The sequence below is a fragment of the Crotalus tigris genome, unplaced genomic scaffold (assembly GCF_016545835.1).
Source record: "Crotalus tigris isolate CLP2741 ecotype Arizona unplaced genomic scaffold, ASM1654583v1 scf7180000022970.308977840:1548163, whole genome shotgun sequence".
Classification (NCBI taxonomy): domain Eukaryota; kingdom Metazoa; phylum Chordata; class Lepidosauria; order Squamata; family Viperidae; genus Crotalus; species Crotalus tigris.
The window spans coordinates 1,352,153-1,374,682 of record NW_024099557.1 but is presented as its reverse complement, the minus strand read 5'-3'; the positions used below and the strand labels follow the sequence as shown (position 1 = coordinate 1,374,682).

Below are 22,530 nucleotides of genomic sequence, written 5' to 3'. Positions count from 1 at the left end.
CAACCCTATACCAGTGGTGGCGAACCTATGGCACGGGTGCCAGAGGCAGCACTTGGAGCCCTCTCTGTGGGCACACGTGCCGCTGCCCCAGCCTTGCCTCCGCCCGTGACCCACTCTTCACCAGCAGCCCCCCTGGAGGAGAGTCGCCCCCAAGCGTGGCCCACGCGGAGCAGCGCAGCCAAGGACATGGCAGCCAGGCAGCGTAGACAAGACTCTGCCCTCACGCCCCAACGCACACAGTGGATGCTGCGGGGCATGGGCAGAGAGTGTGGCTGCCATGCGCTGCTGGGCTGCCTGGGTGATCTGCGGCGGGCCCTGGAGGCGGTGAGTGGCCCTGCGGGCAGGCAGGGGGGGCGGGGCAGGGGGTGGAGCAGTGGCAGGCAAGGGGTAGAGCAGAGGCGGGGCCAGTTTTTGGGCACTCGGTCTCTAAAAGGTTCGCCATCACTGCCTTATACCATTTCAGACAAATGGTGTCCAATCTCTTCTTAAAACCTCCAGGGCTGAAGCACCCACAGCTTCTGGAGGCAACTCATTCCATTGATTAATTGTTCTGTCAGGAAATCTGTCCTTAGTTTTAGGTTAGTTCTCTCCTTGATTAGTTTCCTTCTGTTCTTTCTTGTCCTGCCTTTGGGTGCTTTGGAGAATAGCTGGACTCCCTCTTCTTTGGGGCAGCCCCTGAGATATTGGAACACTGATATCATGTCGCCCCCCTCGTCCTTCTTTTCATTAACCTACACCAGTGGTTCTCAACCTGTGGGTCAGGACCCCATTTGGGGTCGAACGACCATTTCACGGGGGTCGCCAAACAACACAGTCCGCCATTTTTTCCCCCTTTTCCTTAGCTGTGCTACTCCCTTTTATTCTATTGGCTTTTGAAAGCCAATAGAATAGACTCTCTTTAATAGAGTCTAATTCTATTGGCTTTCAAAAGCCAATAGGAATTGTCCAGGCTGTCTCTGCCCTGCTGAGCCCACCAAAAGTCCCATTCTGCAAACGGTGCTGCACCAGTTGAGTAGTCCTCGACTTACGACCGGTTGAGTAGTCCTCGATTTACAACTGGTTGGGGGTCGCGGCATTAAAAAGGTTGAGAACCACTGATCTAGACATACCCAATTCTTTCAACCGTTATTCGTATGTTTTAGCCTCCAGTCCCCTGATCATCTTTGTTGCTCTTCTCTGCGCTCTAGAGTCTCAACATCTTTTTTATATTGTAGTGACCAAAATGGATGCTATATTAATCCAGGGATTCCGAATGGCTGAACAAAACAAAGGTAGTTAAATCCAGGGCTGTTTTTAGTGGATCCATACCTCAAGATCCCCTCCCAGCAAATTAACCACCACCTTAGTAGTCTACTGGCTTTATGTAAGCTACCCTCTGACCAGATGGAAAAAGAACAATTGACACACAGAATCCTTCTTTGGCCACCTGCTGCGTCTCTGCTTACAGCTCATCTTTTTATCTCCAAGGGCTCACCCTATGGAATTACATTTCACTTCTCCGAGTTTCCCCAGACACTGTTTTCCCACTAAGTCTGCTTTGGATGGTATAAATTCATTTTTTTTTCCTTTTGAATTGGGTTGTTCTTTTGCTTGGGGAGGACACATTGTTAGTTTGTTTGCTTGTTCTTCCATTGCAAAAAATTGTTGGCCTTCCTCTATAAGTGGCCTTGGTGGGAAGGAGGGGAGGAGTGGAGAAGCAAAAAAGAAGACCAGCTCTCCTTCATCAAAGAAATTTGTGGGCTGAAGATGGAAGACGACTCTCAGCCAAAGAAACCTCCCAAAATTGCAGCCCTTGAGACAGGTCAGGAGGAAAGGGACGATTATAAACTTTTGGGTGATAGATTTTAAAAATAGCCTGTGTGGATTGTAAACCGTGGTTTGTGGCTTAGTGTATTGTATGAATCCAACCAGTTATGGGTTAAGCAAAGCATGTTTTTGTACATTTTGTAAATATGACCAGGAAGTTGTTAGTTAGATGCATTGGAGTATAAATGATTTGCCTTATTTAAGAGGAATCTGTAGATCAGTGGTTCTCAACCTTTTTAATGCCGCGACCCCCAACCGGTCGTAAGTCGAGGACTACTCAACCGGTCGTAAGTTGAGGACCACTCAACTGGTGCAGCACCGTTTGCAGAATGGGACTTTTGTTGGGCTCAGCAGGGCAGAGACAGCCTGGACAATTCCTATTGGCTTTTGAAAGCCAATAGAATTAGACTCTATTCAAGAGAGTCTATTCTATTGGCTTTCAAAAGCCAATAGAATAAAAGGGAGTAGCACAGCTAAGGAAAAGGGTAAAAAAATGGCGGACTGCGTTGTTTGGCGACCCCCGTGAAATGGTCGTTCGACCCCAAATGGGGTCCTGACCCACAGGTTGAGAACCACTGCTGTAGACTATTCAAAACTATTGTTTCAGAAAATCTCTAAAAAGGTCTCTTGTTAACATCTTGTTTGGTATAATGGTTAAGGCATCTAGCTAGAAACTAGGACAGGGGTAGTCAACCTTGCTCTTTTATGACTCGTGGACTTCAATTCCCAGAATTCCTGGCTCAGGAATTCTGGGAGTTGAAGTCCACGAGTCATAAAAGAGCCAAGGTTGACTACCCCCGAACTAGGAGAAGGTGAATTCTAATTCCACTTCAGGCATAACAGCTGCTTGGGTGATTTTGGGCCAATCACCAGGCGACTGTGAGTTCTAGTCCCGCCTTAGGCATCAAAGCTGGTTGGGTGATTCTGGGCCAATCACCAGGAGACCTTGAGTTCTAGTCTCACCTTAGGCATGAAAGCCAGTAGAGTGACTTTGAGTCAATCACCAGGAGTCAGTGAGTTCTAGACCCATCTTAAACCTGAAACAATAACTTTGGGCCACTCCACTCTCTCAGCCCAACCCACCTCACAAAGTTGTTGTGAGGAAAGTAGGAGGAGAAAGACCTATTATGTATGTTTGTTGACTTGAGTTACTTATAAGGGTAATGAAAGTGGAATAAAAGGTCTATTTCACCCCTATCCTTGCTCAGACTCTGAACCCAAACTACTACAACCTTTTTCTACGGATAAGATTGTGATCCGCTTGCAAGAAGCCTTGAGGAATGGTGGGATATAAAATAAACAATGGTGTAGGGTAGAGGTCATCAACCTTTCTCGGTTGGCGGACCGGAAGGGAGGGGGAAGCAGTTTATAGGTGCACACGGGCCCACAAGCATGCACATGATGCAAACGGAGTGGGGCTAGCGCTTGCTTGATACTCGCTAACCCTGTCCCGTTCTTGTGTGGCTCAGCGCCATCCTTTTTTTTTATTAAAAGTTTTAAAAAAAATTTACAATATATATCCCAAATCCCTCCCACCTCTCTCCTCTCCCCCACTTCCCAGAGCTGATTACAGGGTTACAAATAAACAATCATAATCTAACGTTACCCAACTCTACTAGCAATCAAATCCATAACCTACTTTAACTCCTTTTCAAGATAAATATTAACAAATTAAAAACCAAAAATAATAACATAATTAAACAATAATACTAAAAATAATATAAATTCAACCATATTAAACTACTAAAATTAATCTAAAATTTACTCATAAGCTAGATAATACTTTTTAGTCTCATATTTATTCTGAATATAATCTATCCATCTTCTCCAAACCGAAATATACCTTTCTTGTGAATACTCCTTCAAATAAGCGGAATTTTTTGCCATTTCTGCTAAATTAGACACCTTAAATATCTATTCTTCCATAGTAGACAAAGAATCTTTCTTTCAATATTGCCCCACCAGTGATCTTGCAGCTGTTATAAGATTCAACATCAAATTAATTTCTTTAACATCAAAATCTACAATAACCCCTAATAAAAATAATTGCGGCGTAAACTTTATCTTTCTCTTGAAAATCTTTTGAATGTTCCACCAGATCTTAATAGCGCCATCCGTTTTTGTGCCCGCATTGCCGCATCACCCCATTTTTCCTCCCGAGGCGCAGCAGCGTCCCATTTTTCCACCGTGCAGCGTGGTGGTGTCCTGCAGGACAGCGGCAGCCCCTTTTTGTGCCCACAGCATGGCGGCAGCATCCCATTTTCCCCCCGAGGCACAGTGGCGTCCCGTTTCACGTCCTGCAGCACGGTGGCAGTCCGTTTTCATGCTACTGCAAGTGGTGTGTGTGTGTGTGTGTGTGCGCGCACACATGCTCACACTGGCCAGCCTATCCTGTGGCCCAGTGACCAGCAGGCCACGGCCCACTACTAGGCTGCTGCCCACAGGTTGGGGACCCCTGGTGTAGGGTCTCCTGCTTGGGTTAGATGACTTACAAGGTCCCTTCCAATGGTGTACGGTCTCCTGATTGGATTAGATGACTTACGAGGTCCCTTCCTATTCTATTCTATTCAAATAAGTGCTGAAGGAAAAGTCTTCATCATGGTTCAGTCCAAGCCGGGAATAAACAACATGGCGATTGCTTTAGAAAGAAGGTTGCAGTTTATTGAAGAGGAGAGCCAGACAGAAAGATGGCTCTGGAAGAAAAGAGAGAGAGCACATGTAGTGAGTGGGTTTTTATACCCTCTGGGGCTCCTGTTCCTGTTTGAGCTTTGTATTTCCTGTGTCATGTACTTTTGACCTGAGTCTGAGTGTGCCCCTTTGGCATCTGTGGATTAATCCTATTATATCCTGTTTTAGAGTTTGGGTGGGGTATGTAGATTTTAGGTGTCTTTGTCTTCTTAATCTTCTAGCTTCAACCTTCCTGGATTATTTACATCTGCATTTGTACAGAGCTGGTTACTGCTTGGGGGAGGGAGACTTGGGGCTATAAAGAAAAACTAGGCATGTTTTTCTGTCTCTTTAATATTTCTTTCTCCCACAGAAACACCCTGCCCAGTGACATTTTGCTTTTTAAAAGAGGATATAGTAATGAAATTAATGAAGACTAAAGAAAAATAAAAAACTTTCTCATATGCTCTTAGGTCCTGGACCTGGATGTTACAGCTTACCTCCCACCATTGGATTTGTCAACCATGATTATACCCGCTTTGCCAGTCCTGCTTATTCCTTTCGTCAGAGGCTCAACAATCATGGTGAGCAACAGCATTGCTGAGCGTCGTAACATGTAAGACGGGGATGGTCACTCAAGAGATGGTTCCTGTTGAGTCCTTGGCGAAAAGCAGACACGAGAAGCAGTTGGAGTTCTCAGTTTTCTTTATTCTGCATTCAGCTTACAAGTAGATGGCTTCTGCCGCGCCCAAACACTCGCAGCCTCTTATATAGGCAACTCCTGGGTCAATGTGTTACTTTTCCCGCACCAGCACCCGCGCATGCGCACGGCGCTGGCGACAGCCTGTCTGGTCCCGGGCAGCTTTGCACCTGCCCGGGACTGCCTGCAAACGCCCCGAGCCGTTTGCATGGCTCGGGACATAACACCCCTTTCCCCCGGACTAAAACTACTACCAACATATAATCATTTATTTTATGCAGTGTTCTGCTTCTCAGTGCTCCTATCGTTACCTGGCTTTTGTTTAGCCAGCAATGTTATGTAATCTTCTAAGTATTTAGGAGATTTCCTTGCTCTCTGTGACCTTCTCAGTTCTGGGTTTCTGACAGGTGTTCCCTGACTGAGGGGTGACAAGAGCCTGTTCCCCTTATCAAGCCTTGGTGCCTTCCAAGGACTTTGCCCCAATGCCTGGCCTGCGTGCTTGCCCACCAGGCTCGTCAGGCCAGGGCTCCTGTCACTTTGTGACCTGGTTGACCCGCCTAGCTGTAGGCCCTGGGGCCCCTTGAAGTGATAGCCACTGCTGGGCGTTTCTGCAGACCCTCCTAAGTCCAACCAAGACCTGTCAGAGGGTTGTCCATCCCTTAAGTCCCGTTCTGTATCCGGACTTGTGTGGGATTCTGTACCTTCCCAAAATTCAGTTACTTCCTGATTTGGGCTAGAGGTGTTGTAGTCGGGACTTGGCTCCTCGACCACCTCCCTGTATGTGTGACCCCCTGTAGGATTTGGGGTAAGGTCAGGCCAACTCTGGGGATTGTGTGCCAGCTCTCTTGCGGGGAATGATTTGTTGGGATGCCCCCGGGTATCCTCCGTGACTGGAGTGCTGTGTGATGTGTGTGGAAAGTGAGTATGCCCCCGGGGTGACTCCCTGGCTGGAGTAGGCATGAGTGCCTGTTGTGTGGGTAAGCTCCATGAATTCCTTTTCGGAGCACTTGCAGAAGCTTGAAATGGGCCGTCAGTGGCTCCATCAGTGGAGATGGGCAGCAGCTCGTGCCCTTCCCTTTGCTCCAAAGGGTCCCCCTCCCCCCTGGAAAAGACCCAGGAGTCTCAGCTGGAATATGCCGCCTAGGGCGGAGTTGGTCGATGTGCCTGCGCAGGACACGACCGTTGTCCAGAGCTACCTCGTAGGATAGAGGACCCGTGACCCTGGAGACAGAAGCGGGGACCCATGTATGACCAGGCCCGTAATTGCGAGTCCAGACCGGGGCACCCTCAAGTAGTTGTCTAGGTGCCCTAGGATGTGAGGTAGATGAAGGCAATCTGTCCGGATGCAACCGGTCAAGTTTAGTAGTAAGTTGACGCCCCCAACGAAGTTCAGTTGGGCTTCTCCCTGTAGAAGTGGACGGTGTGGTGCGGTAAGAAAGGAGAAAGTCAGCCAACCTGTGATGCCAGTCCCCGTAGGTAAGTCTTTTCAAGGCGTTCTTTGTGATGCGCACCATACGTTCAGCCATACCGTTGGTGGACGGGTGGAAGGGTGCAGACGTGGCATGACGAATCATGTTAGCCTGTAAGAAAGCTTGGAATTCGGAGGAAGTGAATTGAGGGCCGGTGTCAGACACAATGACATCTGGAAGCCCGTGTGCAGCAAAAATCCCCCTCAGTACCTGAATAGTCTTTGCAGTGGTGGTGGATGAGACAGGTACAACCTCAAGCCATTTTGAATGGCTGTCAACAAGGACCAAGAAGAACTGGCCCTGAAAGGGCCCAGCGTAGTCAATGTGCACCCTAGACCATGGGGACTGTGTTTCCTCCCATCTATGCACGGAAGCTTGGGGCATCTCTGGGCGAGATCGTTGGCACAGGTGGCATGCATGCACCTTAGCCTCAATATCTTTATCTAAACCAGGCCACCACAAGTGGCTGCGCGCAAGAGCCTTCATACGAACAATGCCAGGATGACCCTCGTGGAGGGATTCTAAGACCCTAGTCCTCATTGAGGTGGGAATGACAACTCTGTTTCCCCAAAGCAGACAACCCTGAGAAAGGGACAGCTCGTTCCTTTTGGACCAGAAACTCTGAAACTCAGGACTAGGGCAGTGCTCAGGCCAACCAGACAAAACCCAGGAACGGACACGTGAAAGTGTGTGATCTGTACCTGTTTCAGCGGCAACATCCCTGGCACTAAGAGGGAGCTCGGGCAAGGCTTGGATTGATAGAATGTTGACAGCTGGCGCAGGGTCAGCTTCTACTACTGGCAGAGGCAATCTACTGAGGCCATCAGCATGGCCCATTTCTTTCCCAGGCTTGTGGAGTAAAGAAAAATCATATGCAGACAAAAAAATAGACCACCTAAGCATTCTAGGGGAAATGATTTGGGGAGTCTGCTTACGTGTGGTAAACAGTCCCAGCAGAGGCTTATGGTCAGTGAAGACCGTGAAGTGCCTGCCATATAGAAAGTCATGGAATTTTTTAATTCCAGCAACAACAGCCAGAGCCTCCCTGTCTATCTGAGCGTAGTTGCGCTCAGCAGAAGACAATGTTCTGGAGTAATATGCAACAGGAACCTGAGTTCCATCAGACCTGAGGTGGCTCAGGACAGCTCCAACCCCGTAAGGGGACGCATCACAAGCGATGCACACAGGAAGGGACTCGTTGAAATGTGCAAGTACACTGTTAGAAGTGAGCAAAGCCTTGACTTTGTTAAAACAACCCTCATGCGTTTGTGACCACTGCCACACTGCTTGTTTGTCTAGTAGCCTGTGAAGAGGTTCAGCTACACTAGCTTTATGTGGAAGAAAAGAATTGTAGAAATTCAGGAGGCCTAAGAAGGCCTGAAGTTCGGCCTTGGACTTTGGCCTAGGTGCTTCTAAAATAGCAGTTAGTTTGGATTCAGCAGGGTGAATCCCAGCAGCATCAATTTTGAACCCCAGAAATTCAGTAGAAGGCACCCCAATCTTGCATTTGTCTTTTTTGAGCTTGAGGCCTGATTTCCTGAATCTTAACAGAACAGCCCTTAGCCTTTCAGCTAGAATGTGTGTGGAGTCTCCTGCAATCAAGACATCATCAAAGTAGGGGCAAACCCCTGGTATACCTCGTAGTGTGTTTTCCATTACGCTTTGGAAAATCCCAGGAGCGACATTCACTCCAAACTGTAGCCTTTTTACCTTGAAGGCCCCTCTGTGGGTCACAATAGTCTGAGCTATAGCAGCATCATCAACAGGCAGCTGTTGATATGCTTGAGCTAGGTCAAGCTTTGCAAAAACACGCCCCCCCTTGAGGGAGGCCAGGATGTGACTGACCACAGGAACAGGATAGGCATGTTGCTGCAATGCCTTATTAGTGTGCATTTGTAATCAGCACAAATGCGAATGTCCCCATTTGCCTTTAGAGGCGTGACAATGGGGGTCTCCCAAGGACTGGAATCAACAGGTTCTAGGATTCCCTGTTGGATCAGTTTGTCTAACTCAGTGTCAATTTTACTCTTTAAAGCAAAAGGGACCCTTCTTGCTTTAATTCTAATGGGAGTGACAGTGGGGTCTAGCTTTAAGGACACAGGGGTCCTTTGAATGTGCCCAGCTGGGGGCTGAAAACATCTGCAAATTCTTTGCAGACTTCCTGTAGGTCGAGTGTTTGTAAACTGTTGAGTCCTGTGACGTGTATCCCCAGGGCCTCAAACCAATCGAGTCCTATGAGACTCGTTCGTTCACCCCCTACTACTAATAAGTCTAGTGGACCTTCAAAACTCTTGTATTGCACGTTAAGGGTGGCCTCCCCCTTAACACACACTCTTGAATTTTGAAAATCTGTTAACACAATGTCAGAAGGCCTTAACTTGACCTGAGTTCCACTACCGGAACAAATCTTCCTAAATGTATGCAAGGAGATGATGGAAAGGGCAGACCCTGTGTCTAGTTCCATAGTTAATGGGACCCCTTGTAGCTTCACCTTGAGTGACAGCTTTTTCTTAATGGGCTTGTGTGTGCCTGTCCTAAGGATGCTTCTTCGCGAAGCGCAAAACCCTACCCTATTCTGGCTGGGGAATCTGGTACCTTTCAGGCGCAGTTCTTCCTGAGGTTGTACCTTTCGTCAGCCCAGACACACAGCTGCAATGTGTCCTTGTTTGCCGCATGCCCAGCAGGTAGCGGAGCGGAACTTGCAGTCGGTTCTCCTGTGGCGACCTCCACAGCCGATGCACTTGAGCAGAGCTGAAGAGCTTCCCTTCTGATTTTCTTCCTTCGTGGGGTGGAGACGGTCGACTTCCTCGTCCGGATCCTCCTCGGAGTTTCTTTGGACGTCTTCCTGGTGCACGGATGCAACCTCTGGACTGTTTCTGATCGGCCGCATGTTCTTGACAGCGCCGCCTGCTGCTTCTTCTGCGGTGACTTCTCTTAAGGCATCTTGGAAGGACAATTCTTCTTTAGCGAAAAGTCTCTGTTGTAGATCTCGATGCCTTAACCCGCACACGAATCGGTCCCTCAGTCGTTCTTCAAGGACTTTGAACTCGCAGTGCTTGGCGGCCTTCCGTAATGCGGCGATGTATTCTTTGGCCGACTCACCGGACCGTTGATCCCTCTGCTCGAAGGTGTGGTGCCATGCGATGACGGACATCTTGGGGTGGAAGTGCTCCTTCAGTAGCTTCTTCAGATCTGCGTAGCTGACAGACTCTACTGGAACAGGTGCTGCAAGGTTTTCTGCGATTTCGAAGGCGTCTTGACCGCAAACACAAAGCAGGGTGGCAGCCTTCAAGCTCTCTTCCCTCACTTGGTTTGCCTTGAAGTAGTTCTCCACCCTGGATACGTAGGACTCCCACCGCTCTGGATGTGAGACGTCGAACTCTGAAAGCCTTCCAACTTTCGCCATCTTCAGGAGACGGGTCTATCAGCCAGCCTACCCCCGAATGCGCACTGGATTGGCGAGCAGCTGCATATTGTCAAAGCAAGAATATACAATATACAATTCTATAGCAGCTGCCGAGTCGACGCCGTTCCGCCGCTCAGGACTCACTTGGGTAAGCTTACACTTCTTCCTTTCCAGGCGGTGTAAGGCATCCCACCTTCGTCGCCAGTGTTGAGTCCTTGGCGAAAAGCAGACACGAGAAGCAGTTGGAGTTCTCAGTTTTCTTTATTCTGCGTTCAGCTTACAAGTAGATGGCTTCTGCCGCGCCCAAACACTCGCAGCCTCTTATATAGGCAACTCCCGGGTCAATGTGTTACTTTTCCCGCGCCAGCACCCGCGCATGCGCACGGCACTGGCGACAGCCTGTCTGGTCCCGGGCAGCTTTGCACCTGCCCGGGACTGCCTGCAAACGCCCAAGCCGTTTGCAAGGCTCGGGGCATAACAGTTCCACTAAAATAGGTTCTCCAAACTTGGCAACTTTAAGGCTTGTAGATTCAACTCCCAGAATTCTCCAGCCAGCCAGCCAGGTTTGGAGACCCCTGCACTAAAATTTCCATTGTTCATAACTGCATCTGATAGGAGATGGGGACAGATACAGGAAGTCCTCAACTTACAACCAAAATTGGGGCCAGAATTTCTATTGCTAAGCAAGGTAATTGTTAAGTGAGTCACTCCTGATTTTATAACCTTTATAACCTTTTTAATAACTATAGTGAATCACTATAGTTCCTTAGTGAATCATTAAATGAATTCAGCTTCCTTCTCCCATTGTCGTTGCTTGTCGGAGGTTGATTGAGAAGATCACAAGTGGTAATCACATGTCCCCCGGACTCTGCAACCGTCGTAAACAGAGATAGTCCTCGACTTACAACCACCACTGAGCCCCAAATTTCTGCTGTTAAATGGAACATTTGTTAAGTGAATTTGGCTGTTTGCGACCTTTCTTGCCACAGTTAACAATTGCAGTTGTTAAGTTAGCAGCACGGTTGTTAAGTTCATCTGTTTTTTCCCTATTGACTTTGCTTGTCAGAAGGTCGCACAAGGGGACCGCGTGACCCGCGGACACAGCAACCGTTGTAAATATGAGTCGGTTGCCAAGCATCCGAATTTTGTTCACATGCTGGAATCTCCCTCCAGAAGCTGTGAATGCTCCAAGACTGGAAGTTTTTGAGAAAAGACTGGACAGCCATTTGTCCGAAATGGTATAGGGTTTCCTGCCTGAGCCGGGGAATGGACTAGATCAGGGTTTTTCAACCAGTGGTACGGGTACCACCTGTGGTACATTGGCACCTGCCAGGTGGTACACGACCATCCTAGAAAAGTGTTAGTGAGGGAGGAGAATGAGCTGAACCAGTGGCAACACCGCATAAGCCTGAGCGAGAGACGGCTGGAGCTGCAGGGCTGTCAGGGCTCAGCGGAAGTGCCAGGATCAGCGCCAGGCTCCAGCTGATTGGCGCTTCTTTGAGGCTATCAGGGCTCAGCGGAAGCGCCAGAATCAGCGCCAGGCTCCAGCTGGAGCTTGGCGCTGATCCTGGTGCTTCTGCTGAGCCCAGAAGAAGCGCTGATAAGCTGGAATGTTGCAGCATCACCAGGGTCTTATGATTTACATTCAGATGCTTGGCAACTGATTCATATTTATGACGGTCACAGTGTCCAGGATCATGTGAAGTGACCAAAACCTGCTGCAACCACCCAGCAAACAGGGGGGGAATAAAAACCAATACCCCACCCCCGCTGCCAATCCTCAACAGAAATGCTCACAACAATGAAAACCTCGGACAGGAGGAAGAGCGCCGCCGAGCGGGCAGGCAGGTGTCTTACTTGGCTGTGCCTTGGGGGGCCCTTTTTTCAGTGCCATTGTAACTTCAAACAGTCACTAAGCGAACTGTTGTAAGTCCAGGACTACCTGTACTTTATCACTTTTTTCCTTTTTTTTTTTTGATCATCAAGTTTTTGATACCTTGCTAGGCGATTAGTGGTACTCGGATGTTGCCATATCCTAAAAGTGGTACAATGGGTGAAAAGGTTGAAAAGCCCTGGACTAGAAGACCTCCAAGGTCCCTTACAACTCTGTTGTTGTTGTTGTTGTTGTTACCATGGGGGATGCTGCAATGGTCGTAAATGTGATGCCACAGCCCGATGCCTATCCACGGAGTTGGGGATCCCTGTGCTATTGCACTGAAGTACCTTAGGAAAGATGAACTGGTGACTTAATAATAATAACAGAATTGGAAGGGACCTTAGAGGTCTTCTAGTCCAGGGGTCCCCAAACCCTGGTCCTTGGACCGGCACCGGGCTACGGTATGCCAGCAACTGATCCACACAAACAAGTAAAGCACCATCCATGGGATGCAGGCAGCACACAAAACGACACACTCTCCGGTCTGTGGAAAAAGCTCTCTCCACGAAACCGGTCCCCGGTGCCCCAAAGGTTGAGGGCCTCTGTTCTAGTTCAACCCTGCTCGGGCAGGAAACCCTAAACCATTTCAGACAAATGGCTGTCCAGTCTCTTCTTAAAAACTTCCAGTGTTGGAGTATTCACCGCTTCTGGAGGCAGGTTGTTCCACTGGTTAATTGTTCTCACTGTCAGGAAGTTTCTCCTTAGTTCTAGGTTGCTTCTCTCCTTGGTTAGTTTCCATCCGTTGCTTCTTGTCCTGCCTTCAGGAGCTTTGGAGAATAGCTTGACTCCCTCTTCTTTGGGGCAGCCCCTGAGATATTGGAACACTGTTATCATGTCCCCCCCTCGTCCTTCTCTTCATTAAACTAGACATACCCAGTTCCAGCAACCGTTCCTCATGTGCTTTAGCCTCCAGTCCCTTAATCATCTTTGTTGCTCTTCTCTGCACTCTTTCCAGAGTCTCAGCATCTTTTTTACATCGTGGTGACCAAAACTGGATGCAGACTTCAGACATGTCTAAAGTCCAATATCAGATGGGTGCCTGATATTGGACTTTATAGACCAGAGTTTCTCAACCTTGTCAACTTTACAATGTTCAATCACTTTAGTTCAAACAATCCATCTCATAGGGTTATTTATTTATTTATTTATTTTATGAGGCTTATATACCGCTTTAAGTGCAAGCACTCTCTAAGCGGTGTACACCAGTAAGCAATATATATATATATATATATATATATATATATATATATATATATATATATGTAGGTCTTTGGTTGTTCGGGTTTTCTCCCGCGTAAAATTGGAAGTGTCTTGGCGACGTTTCGACGAAGTCCCATTCGTCATCTTCAGGCTGGTGTTTTCAGCTTCGTGCTTCGAGCAGCAATGTGTGGTCTTAGCTGTTTCTTCCTTTTAACTGCCAGTGGGGGTATGAACTGATTGGGTGGGAGCTTGGCTGTGTTCTGATTGGGTGGAGGTGTGTTCTGATTGGTTAGGGGCGTGGCTGTGCTCTGATTGGCTGGGGGGTTGGCTGTGCTCTGATTGGCTGGGGGGTTGGTTGTGCTCTGATTGGCTGGGGGAGTGTTATGTTTGGTTGTGCTCAGGTTAGTCTGAGTTGCAGAGGGGTTTAAGATTTTGGGCTGCCTTGCTATTTTTTGGCTTCGCGTTTGTGGTCGTGCCTCATTTTCATGGAGGGTGTCAGTTTGCTTCGTGTATGGATTGGAGGGCTTTAAAGTGGCTAATGATGCAGCTCTGGTCTGGCTTCTGGTTTGTGGTCGTGCCTCATCATCGGTGTGGCTTTGGGTTTGCTTTTTGCGTGGATGTGTGGTGGTGACATCCTGTGTGGTTTTTGTGAGTGTGGGTCTGGTATCATTTTTTGTATTAGGGAGTCGTTTGTCAATAAGGGCGGGTTTCCAAATGGCTGGTAGGCGGGAGGTATCATCTCGCTTGTTCATGCTGTGTGGGCGTTTTTCTATCTCGATGGCTTCTCTGATTATTCTGTTATTAAAATGTTCACTTTTGGCAATGGTTCTGGTATTTTTAAAGTCAATTTCATGTCCTGTGGCTTTAAGGTGTTGGACCAGGGAAGATGTTGGTTCCTCTTTTTTGACTGAGTTCTTATGTTCTTCAATGCGTGCACTTATTCTTCTGTTGGTTTGTCCGATGTATGTGGTGGGACAAGTGGTGCATGGGATTTCGTATACTCCTTGATTTTCTAATTCAATTTTATCTTTGGGGTTTCTAAGGATGGTGGATATTTTTCTGTTTGTGCAGAATGCTGTTTTGATGTTGTGTTTATGGAGGATCTTACTGATTCTGTCTGTGGTGCCTTTTATGTATGCTCCTTCTGTTTGTTTGTATTTTTGTCCATTATAGATGAAGTATGTGTTGGATAGGCAGTGGTTGGTCAGATCTAACAGAAGGAGCACCCATGGGATCACCCCTCTCACCTGTCATTGCAAACCTCTACATGGAACACTTTGAAACCCAAGCTCTAGAAAAATCGGATCACAAACCCAAACTCTGGCTCAGATACGTAGACGACACCTTCATAATCTGGCCACATGGGAAAGAAAAACTGGACAACTTCCTCACACACCTCAACAGCCTACACCCCAAAATACAGTTCACCATGGAAACAGAAGCTAACAACCAACTTCCCTTCCTGGATGTCTTAGTCTACAAGAAATCCAATGGCTCCCTAGGACACACCATCTACCAGAAGAAAACACACACAAACCGCTATCTGCACGCTCTCTCACACCACCACCCAGCACAGATCAACTCTGTAGCCAAGACACTCATCTCCAGAACAAAACGCTTAGCTGACGAACAACACCTAAAAACTGAACTACACACTCTCACCAATGTACTAACATCCAATGGATTCCAAAGAAATAAGATTACAAACCTAATCCAAAAAGAAACCCCCACTAAAATCCAAGACGAAGAACAAGAAAACGGCAAAGCCCTCCTCCCATACATAAAAGGCACCACAGACAGAATCAGTAAGATCCTCCATAAACACAACATCAAAACAGCATTCTGCACAAACAAAAAAAATATCCACCATCCTTAGAAACCCCAAAGATAAAATTGAATTAGAAAATCAAGGAGTATACGAAATCCCATGCACCACTTGTCCCACCACATACATCGGACAAACCAACAGAAGAATAAGTGCACGCATTGAAGAACATAAGAACTCAGTCAAAAAAGAGGAACCAACATCTTCCCTGGTCCAACACCTTAAAGCCACAGGACATGAAATTGACTTTAAAAATACCAGAACCATTGCCAAAAGTGAACATTTTAATAACAGAATAATCAGAGAAGCCATCGAGATAGAAAAACGCCCACACAGCATGAACAAGCGAGATGATACCTCCCGCCTACCAGCCATTTGGAAACCCGCCCTTATTGACAAACGACTCCCTAATACAAAAAATGATACCAGACCCACACTCACAAAAACCACACAGGATGTCACCACCACACATCCACGCAAAACGCAAACCCAAAGCCACACCGATGATGAGGCACGACCACAAACCAGAAGCCAGACCAGAGCTGCATCATTAGCCACTTTAAAGCCCTCCAATCCATACACGAAGCAAACTGACACCCTCCATGAAAATGAGGCACGACCACAAACGCGAAGCCAAAAAATAGCAAGGCAGCCCAAAATCTTAAACCCCTCTGCAACTCAGACTAACCTGAGCACAACCAAACAGAACACTCCCCCAGCCAATCAGAGCACAATCCCCCAGCCAATCAGAGCACAGCCAACCCCCCAGCCAATCAGAGCACAGCCAAGCCCCTAACCAATCAGAACACACCTCCACCCAATCAGAACACAGCCAAGCTCCCACCCAATCAGTTCATACCCCCACTGGCAGTTAAAAGGAAGAAACAGCTAAGACCACACATTGCTGCTCGAAGCACGAAGCTGAAAACACCAGCCTGAAGATGACGAATGGGACTTCGTCGAAACGTCGCCAAGACACTTCCAATTTTACGCGGGAGAAAACCCGAACAACCAAAGACCTACATACAAACACCCGCGAAAACCTCAGAAAACATATATATATATATATATATATATATATATATATATATATATATATAATATATATATATATCTTTACATTGCCCCCAACAATCTGGGTCCTCATTTTACCTACCCCGGAAGGATGGAAGGCTGAGTCAACCTTGAGCCGGTGAGATTTGAACCGCTGACCTGCTGAACACAGTCAGCTAAAGTGGCCTGCAGTACTGCACTCTAACTGCTGCGCCACCTCGGCTCTTATTGTTATTGTTGTTTGGAAAGTGTGTTGGATATGCTTGTTACCTTGACTGATTTGTAAAGATAACAAATGAGAGATACAACCCAACTCCCAGAATTCCCCAGCCAAATGCCAGAATAAACTGAAGCACTAACCTTAGATCCGAAGATCTCTCTCTTTCTTTTCCCCCTTTCTTCTCAGGCCACGATGCAAGTCCTGGACCCTGTTACTATGTGTCCCCCGAGCACACACGCTTCGGCAGGATAAAGGGTCCTTCTTACTCCATGCTGGGACGAGCAAAACCTCCAGGTAAGCGCCAAGCAATAAAGGCAGTAGGAATGGGAAGGAGGGAAGGGAGGAAAGAATGAGGGAGGGAGGGAGGAAGGAAGCAGAGATAGAGGAAGGAAGGAGGGAAAGAGGGAGAGAGAGAGAGGAAGAAGAAAGCAAGTTGGAAGGAAGGAGGAGGGAGGGAAGAAAAGAAGGAGGAGAGAGGAAAGTAGGAGAGGGAGGAAGAAAGGAAGGAGAGATAGAGGAAGGAAGGAGGGAAAGAGGGAGGGAGAGAGAAGAAGAAAAGAAGGAGGAAGGAAGGAGGAGGGAGGGAAGAAAGGAAGGAGGAGGGAGGACAGTAGGAGGGAGAGGGAGGGAGGAAGGAAGGAGAGATAGAGGAAGGGAGGAGGGACAGAGGGAGGGAGAGAGAGAAGAAGAAAGGAAGGAGGAAGGAAGCAGGAGGGAGGGAAGAAAGGAAGGAGGAAGGAGTAAAGTAGGAGGGAGAGGGAGGAAGAAAGGAGGGAGAAAAGAAAGAAGGGAGTGAGGAAAGAAGGAAGGAGACAAAGAAAGAGAAGGGAGAGAGAGAGAAAGGAGGGAGAGAGAGAGAGAGGAAGAAAGGAAGAAGGGAGGGAGAGAGGGAGGAAAGGAAATAGGAGGAAAGGAAAGAAGGAAGGAAGCAGGCAGGGGGGAGAGAGAGAAAGAGAGAGGCAGGCAGGAATTGAAGTCCAGACACATCTTAAAATCACCAAGCTGGAGGAACGCGCCGCCCTAGTGGTTCATTGCTTTGCTCCTGGTGTCGAGGCTGCAAATATTGTATATTCTTGCTTTGACAATATGCAGAACTGGTATTTTTGAGGTTAATACAGAGCAGAAGGGGGTGGGGGCAAAGCCAGGGGGAAAGAAAGAGGAAGGAAACCTTTGACTTTCACACTAATTGGATAATGTGATACATGACAGCTAATTTAGGGAGGGAACATGCTGATAATTTAACTGCTCAGAGGAAGAGAACTTAGATCTTAGCATAAACTGCAGTGTTTCTCAACCTTGACAATTTTAAGGCATGTGGACTTCAATTCCCAGAATTCTGTGGAATTCTGGGAGTTGAAGTCCACATGCCTTAAAATTGTCAAGGTTGAGAAACACTGGATAAAGCCTCCGTTGTGCCTGTGCTGACATTTTGTAACAATAAAAGACTTTTAGGAAAATCAATGCCTGGAAGTTCTTTGAAGTGTTTCATTAGCCGGAACCATAACACCTGGTTCTTAAGGCCAGCTCCCTCTCCTCTTCCCACCCCCCCCATTACAAAAAGCCTCTAAACTCTATATTCATCTTTGCACCTTCTCCAGCTCTGCCTCAAACCCCCGGACCGGGTGCATACAGTCCAGAGAAGCCAGGATCTGGCCTTCAGCAGCGGGCACCCTCCTTCTCCATAGGTGCCCGCACCAAGTCCCGTCCAGTGGATCCTGTTCCTGCTCCCAACAGCTACACCCTCCCCTCATTGCTCAGAGCACGGATTCCCAGCGGACCCTCCAAGCCCACCCGTGCTACCTCCGGCAAGAACGCTCAAAGCAGCGCTTCCAAGGGACCTTGCCAGACGCCAGGCCCAGCAAGCTACAACTCCCAGGCGTCTGCCCTCTGCTTCTGCCGCCCCCCAGCATTCTCCATGCTGAAGAGGCTCCAAAAACCCCCAAGAGCCTTCCAGACACCCGGGCCGGGGGCCCACAGCCCAGAAAAAGTGAGCATTCACAAGACAGGGGGGCCGTCTTACTCTTTTGGGGTCCGTCACTCTGAATACCTCATGCCATTTGTCGCGGATGCTCCTGAGTGGTAGGGCTGCGGAAAGGAGGAGTCTTCTGGTGTGTTTTTTTAATTTTTTAAAAAATATTCCTTATTAATTCCTAATTATTAATTATTTTAATTATTTTTTTACAAAAAGCATAAAAACTAATGCAAATTAGCAAAAGCAGGAGAAGAGAGAAAGAAAGAAAGAAAGAAAGAAAGAAAGAAAGAAAGAAAGAAAGAAAGAAAGAAAGAAAGAAAGAAAGAAAGAAAGAAAGTAAGAAAGAAAGAAAGAAAGGAAACTGTGAACTCTAATTCCACCCCTGCCACGGAAGCTGGCTGGGTGACTTTGTAGCAATCACCAGGTGACTGTGAGTTCTAGTTCCGCCTTAGACTTGAAAGCCAACTGGGTGACTTTGTAGCAATCACCAGGTGACTGTGTGTTCTAGTCCCGCCTTATGCACGAAAGCCAGTTGGGTGGCTATGGGCCAATCACCAGGAACTGGCGAGTTCTAGTCCTGCTTTATGCACGGAAGCCGGTTGGGTGGCTATGGACCAAGCCCTCTCTCAGCCCAGCCTACCTCACAAGGTCGTTGTTGTGAGGAAAATAGGAGGAGGAAGGTGTGGGGGATATCCTCGCTGTCTCGAGTGATTTGTAAAAATAATAAAAGCAGAATACAAGTACAGTAAAATAAAATAAAAAATAAGAAAAAAAGAAAAAAAATGCAGAAAGAAAGAGTAAAAAGAAATAGAAGCTTTTGATTTTCTTTGCATCCGATTACAAGCTTACGCTATAATCATGAGGGAAAGATCATTCTTTTCTACTAACCATTATCAAAATTGAATTTGGAAAGTTATCTATGTTTAAAAGTTTTTCTTTTTTTCTTTTCTGGGCGTATTTGAGCAACTGGAAATTAATAACGAATAATTTGAAAGACAGAACGCTCCTGTTTTAATGAGGCATTAGAATGAATTCTAATGGTAAATAAGACATATTGGTGTTTCTGTTAGTATTAATGTTATTATTATTGTTGTTGTTGTTATCTTTTGATTGGGGACTGTGGTCCTGATGGCAATGCTTCTCTGGCATTTATACAGTACTGTACTATTTAATTTTACTTGATTTATTGATTGCAACCACTTCTTTGATGCTTCAGTTGTATAAATTAAGCATAGCATAGAATTCATACAACACATTTTAGTTAATCAACATTTCTGGGGAAGACTCCTGCGAGTCCCCTGGACTGCAAGGCGTTCAAACCGGTCAGTCCTAGAAGAGATCAACCCCAACTGTTCTTTAGAAGACCAGATCCTGAAGCTGAAACTCAAGTACTTTGGCCACCTAATGAGAAGGAAGGACTCACCGGAGAAGAACCTGATGCTGGGAAAGATTGAGGGCAAGAGAAGAAGGAGACGACAGAGAATGAAATGGCTGGATGGAGTCACTGAAGCAGTAGGCGTGAGCTTAAATGGACTCCAGAAGATGGTAGAGGACAGGAAGACCTGGAGGAATGTTGTCCATGGGATCGCGATGGGGCAGACACGACTTCGCAACTAACAACAACAATCAATCCTTATCCACATCACTGTGTATTTTGACTGCGAACAAAAATTCGTAATTCCCACAACAAGAACATCACAAAACCGCAACATATATTATTAGTATGCTTTGCATGGTCTAATTTATCTACAACATTTATCTTTTTTGTCATATACAGTTACCTCTTTGGGATTTCTCTATTCCCTTAGGGGTAACAGCTGCCACAGTTTTTAATGTGTCTTCTTAACATTGTTGTATAGTGAAATTAAGCTGATACTTCCTTTTTTCTGTTTTGTGCTTAAGCACAAGGTAAATAATAGTAATATTCTTTTCAGTTGTGTTTATTTAGATAGGCATGAAAACCAGGTTACGTGATTTGTTTGTTTTTTCTCTGTCAGATTTGTATCTGTGCCTTTGCAAAATGAGGAATCTGTTGATTCAAGCAATCTTAAGAGGTCTGCAACTTGTTTCTTTGTTAATTTTTGTTCTCCTCGTTGCTGGACTGTATTTGTGTTTGTGTTTTATGGCATAGAAAATGCACCTCCCTTTAAGCAATTATACTTTCTGTATTCCCATTTGCCTTGGCAGCTTTAAAAATGATTTATGCATTAACTGGCTAAGGCTGAGACACACAAACAAACAAAAGACCGCAAGTTTATTTATTTAAATATAAATATTTAAATGTGGCTGCCTCCCTCGCTTGTGGGGACTACAGATAGTGCCCGAAGGGCTGAAGCCAAACAGGGATAAAATATAAAATAAAGGTACAGAACAGCTAGTATAATTTATATACAGTGACTAAAATCATTCCGTTTCTGATCTGAAGGCTGGATCTAAACACACCAATCAACCAGCTGGGATCCACTTAACTTCCCAGGCCCAAATCTTAGGGAAACAGCCAATCTTTCATGCTTGACAAAAGAACCACAGGGTCACACAATCTGGACCTCAGGGGAGGGGCAGTGGTGGGATTCAGCCAGTTTACACCACTTTGGCAGAACCGGTAGCTATTTTTTTGTTGCCCAGGCACAAAATGGATTTTCAGAAGCGGCATCCACACAGAGAACCGGTTGTTCATATTTGAATCCAACCACTGGGTCAACCTATTGTGGGAAGTCAGCTCCCCCCCCCCCAAGAGAAGGAAATATTAAAAGGGAAGAAAAATATATTTCCTCAAAGGATCTTAAAGAGGCAGAAAAGCATGCCCAGTTTTCTTAATAGCCCCGAGTCTCCCTCCCCCAAGCAGAAATGTAGAAATGCAGATGTAAACCATCCAGGAAGGTTGGCGGTCCCCAGCTAGAAGATTAAGAAGACACCTAAAATCTACATACCCCACCCAAACTGTAAGAGGGGACATAATAGGATTAACCCACAGACCACAAAGGGACACAGGTCAAAATACATGATATAGGAAATATAAAGCCTCAAACAGGAACAGGAAACAACCTCAAGAGCCCCAGAGGGTATAAAAACCCACTCCCTACATGTGCTCTTTTCTTCCAGAGTCATCTTTCTGTCTGGCTCCCTTCTTCAATAAATGCAACCTTCTTTCTAAAATAGTCGCCATGTTGTTTATTCCCGGCTTGGACTGAACCCTGATGAAGACTTTCCCTTCAACGCTATTTTCCAAAGCACCTGAGGGCGAGACAAAAAACAAGGGATGGAAAATAATCAAGGAGAGGAGCAACCTGGAATAAAGGGAAAACTTCCTAACAGCGAGGACAATTAACCAGTGGAACAGCTTGCCTCCAGAAGTCGTAGGTGTTCAATCATTGGAGGCTTTTAAGAAGAGACTGGACAGCCATTTGTCTCAAATTGCACAGGGTCTCCTGCTTGAGCAGGGGGTTGGGCTAGAAGACCTCCAAGTCCCTTCCAGTTCTATTCTGAATCTGAAATTTGAATGTGTTGCTTTCCAGTTGCTTGACCTTCAAGCAAGTGGCCTCTCACAATGTTACGGGATCTTCACTCCCCCAAATATAATCAGAGCCTGTTAGGAAGAAGAGTTTGGAGGAGTTAGTGAAGCCTTTCCAAATTCTTGTCCCCATCTCTTTTAATGAACACACTTCCAGTGGAGAAGTGTCCAAGTGGGCTAACAGAAGCTGAGTCTTTTCACACTAATTATGTCATCCCTGTGCACAAGGCAAGGTGTGACCGAAGGATAAGCCGGCTTCCAAAGCGGAGGGCTTAGAATGGCTTCGCAGTTACCAATTAACAGGGGAAACACGATCTCATTACCAAGTATCATATCTCATGTCCCCAAGGAGATGGATAGGAACAGATGGTGAGGCTGCTTTAGAAAGTCTGGAGAAGAGAACTGACACTCTTTCCTTCCTTCCTTCCTTCCTTCCTTCCTTCCTTCCTTCCTTCCTTCCTTCCTTCCTTCCTTCCTTCCTTCCTTCCTTCTTCCCTCTCTCCCTCCTCCTCCCTCTCCCTTCCCATTTCCTTCCTTCCTCCCTCCCTCACTCCTCCCTCTCCCTTCACTCACTCCCTCACTCCTTCCTCTCCCTTCCCATTTCCTCCCTCCCTCCCTCCCTCCCTTTCCTTCCTTCCTCATTCCTCCATCTTCCTTCTCATTTCCTTCCTTCCTTCCTTCCTTCCTTCCTTCCTTCCTTCCTTCCTTCCTTCTTCCCTCTCTTCCTCCCTCCTCCCTCTCCCTTCCCATTTCCTTCCGCCCTCC

The 22,530-nt window shown here is 46.8% G+C and overlaps 1 protein-coding gene across 1 annotated transcript; it reads left to right on the top strand.

Moving 5' to 3' along the window:
- Positions 1-1,746: 1,746 nt before the first annotated feature.
- ODF3L2 (outer dense fiber of sperm tails 3 like 2) lies at positions 1,747-18,488 on the top strand. The gene is made up of 5 exons (XM_039319336.1): positions 1,747-1,801; positions 3,905-4,144; positions 4,947-5,057; positions 16,469-16,576; positions 17,881-18,488. The coding sequence occupies exons 1-5, from the start codon at positions 1,747-1,749 to the stop codon at positions 18,363-18,365; spliced, it is 999 nt and encodes a 332-aa protein (XP_039175270.1). The 3' UTR covers positions 18,366-18,488.
- The last annotated feature ends 4,042 nt before the right edge of the window (positions 18,489-22,530 follow it).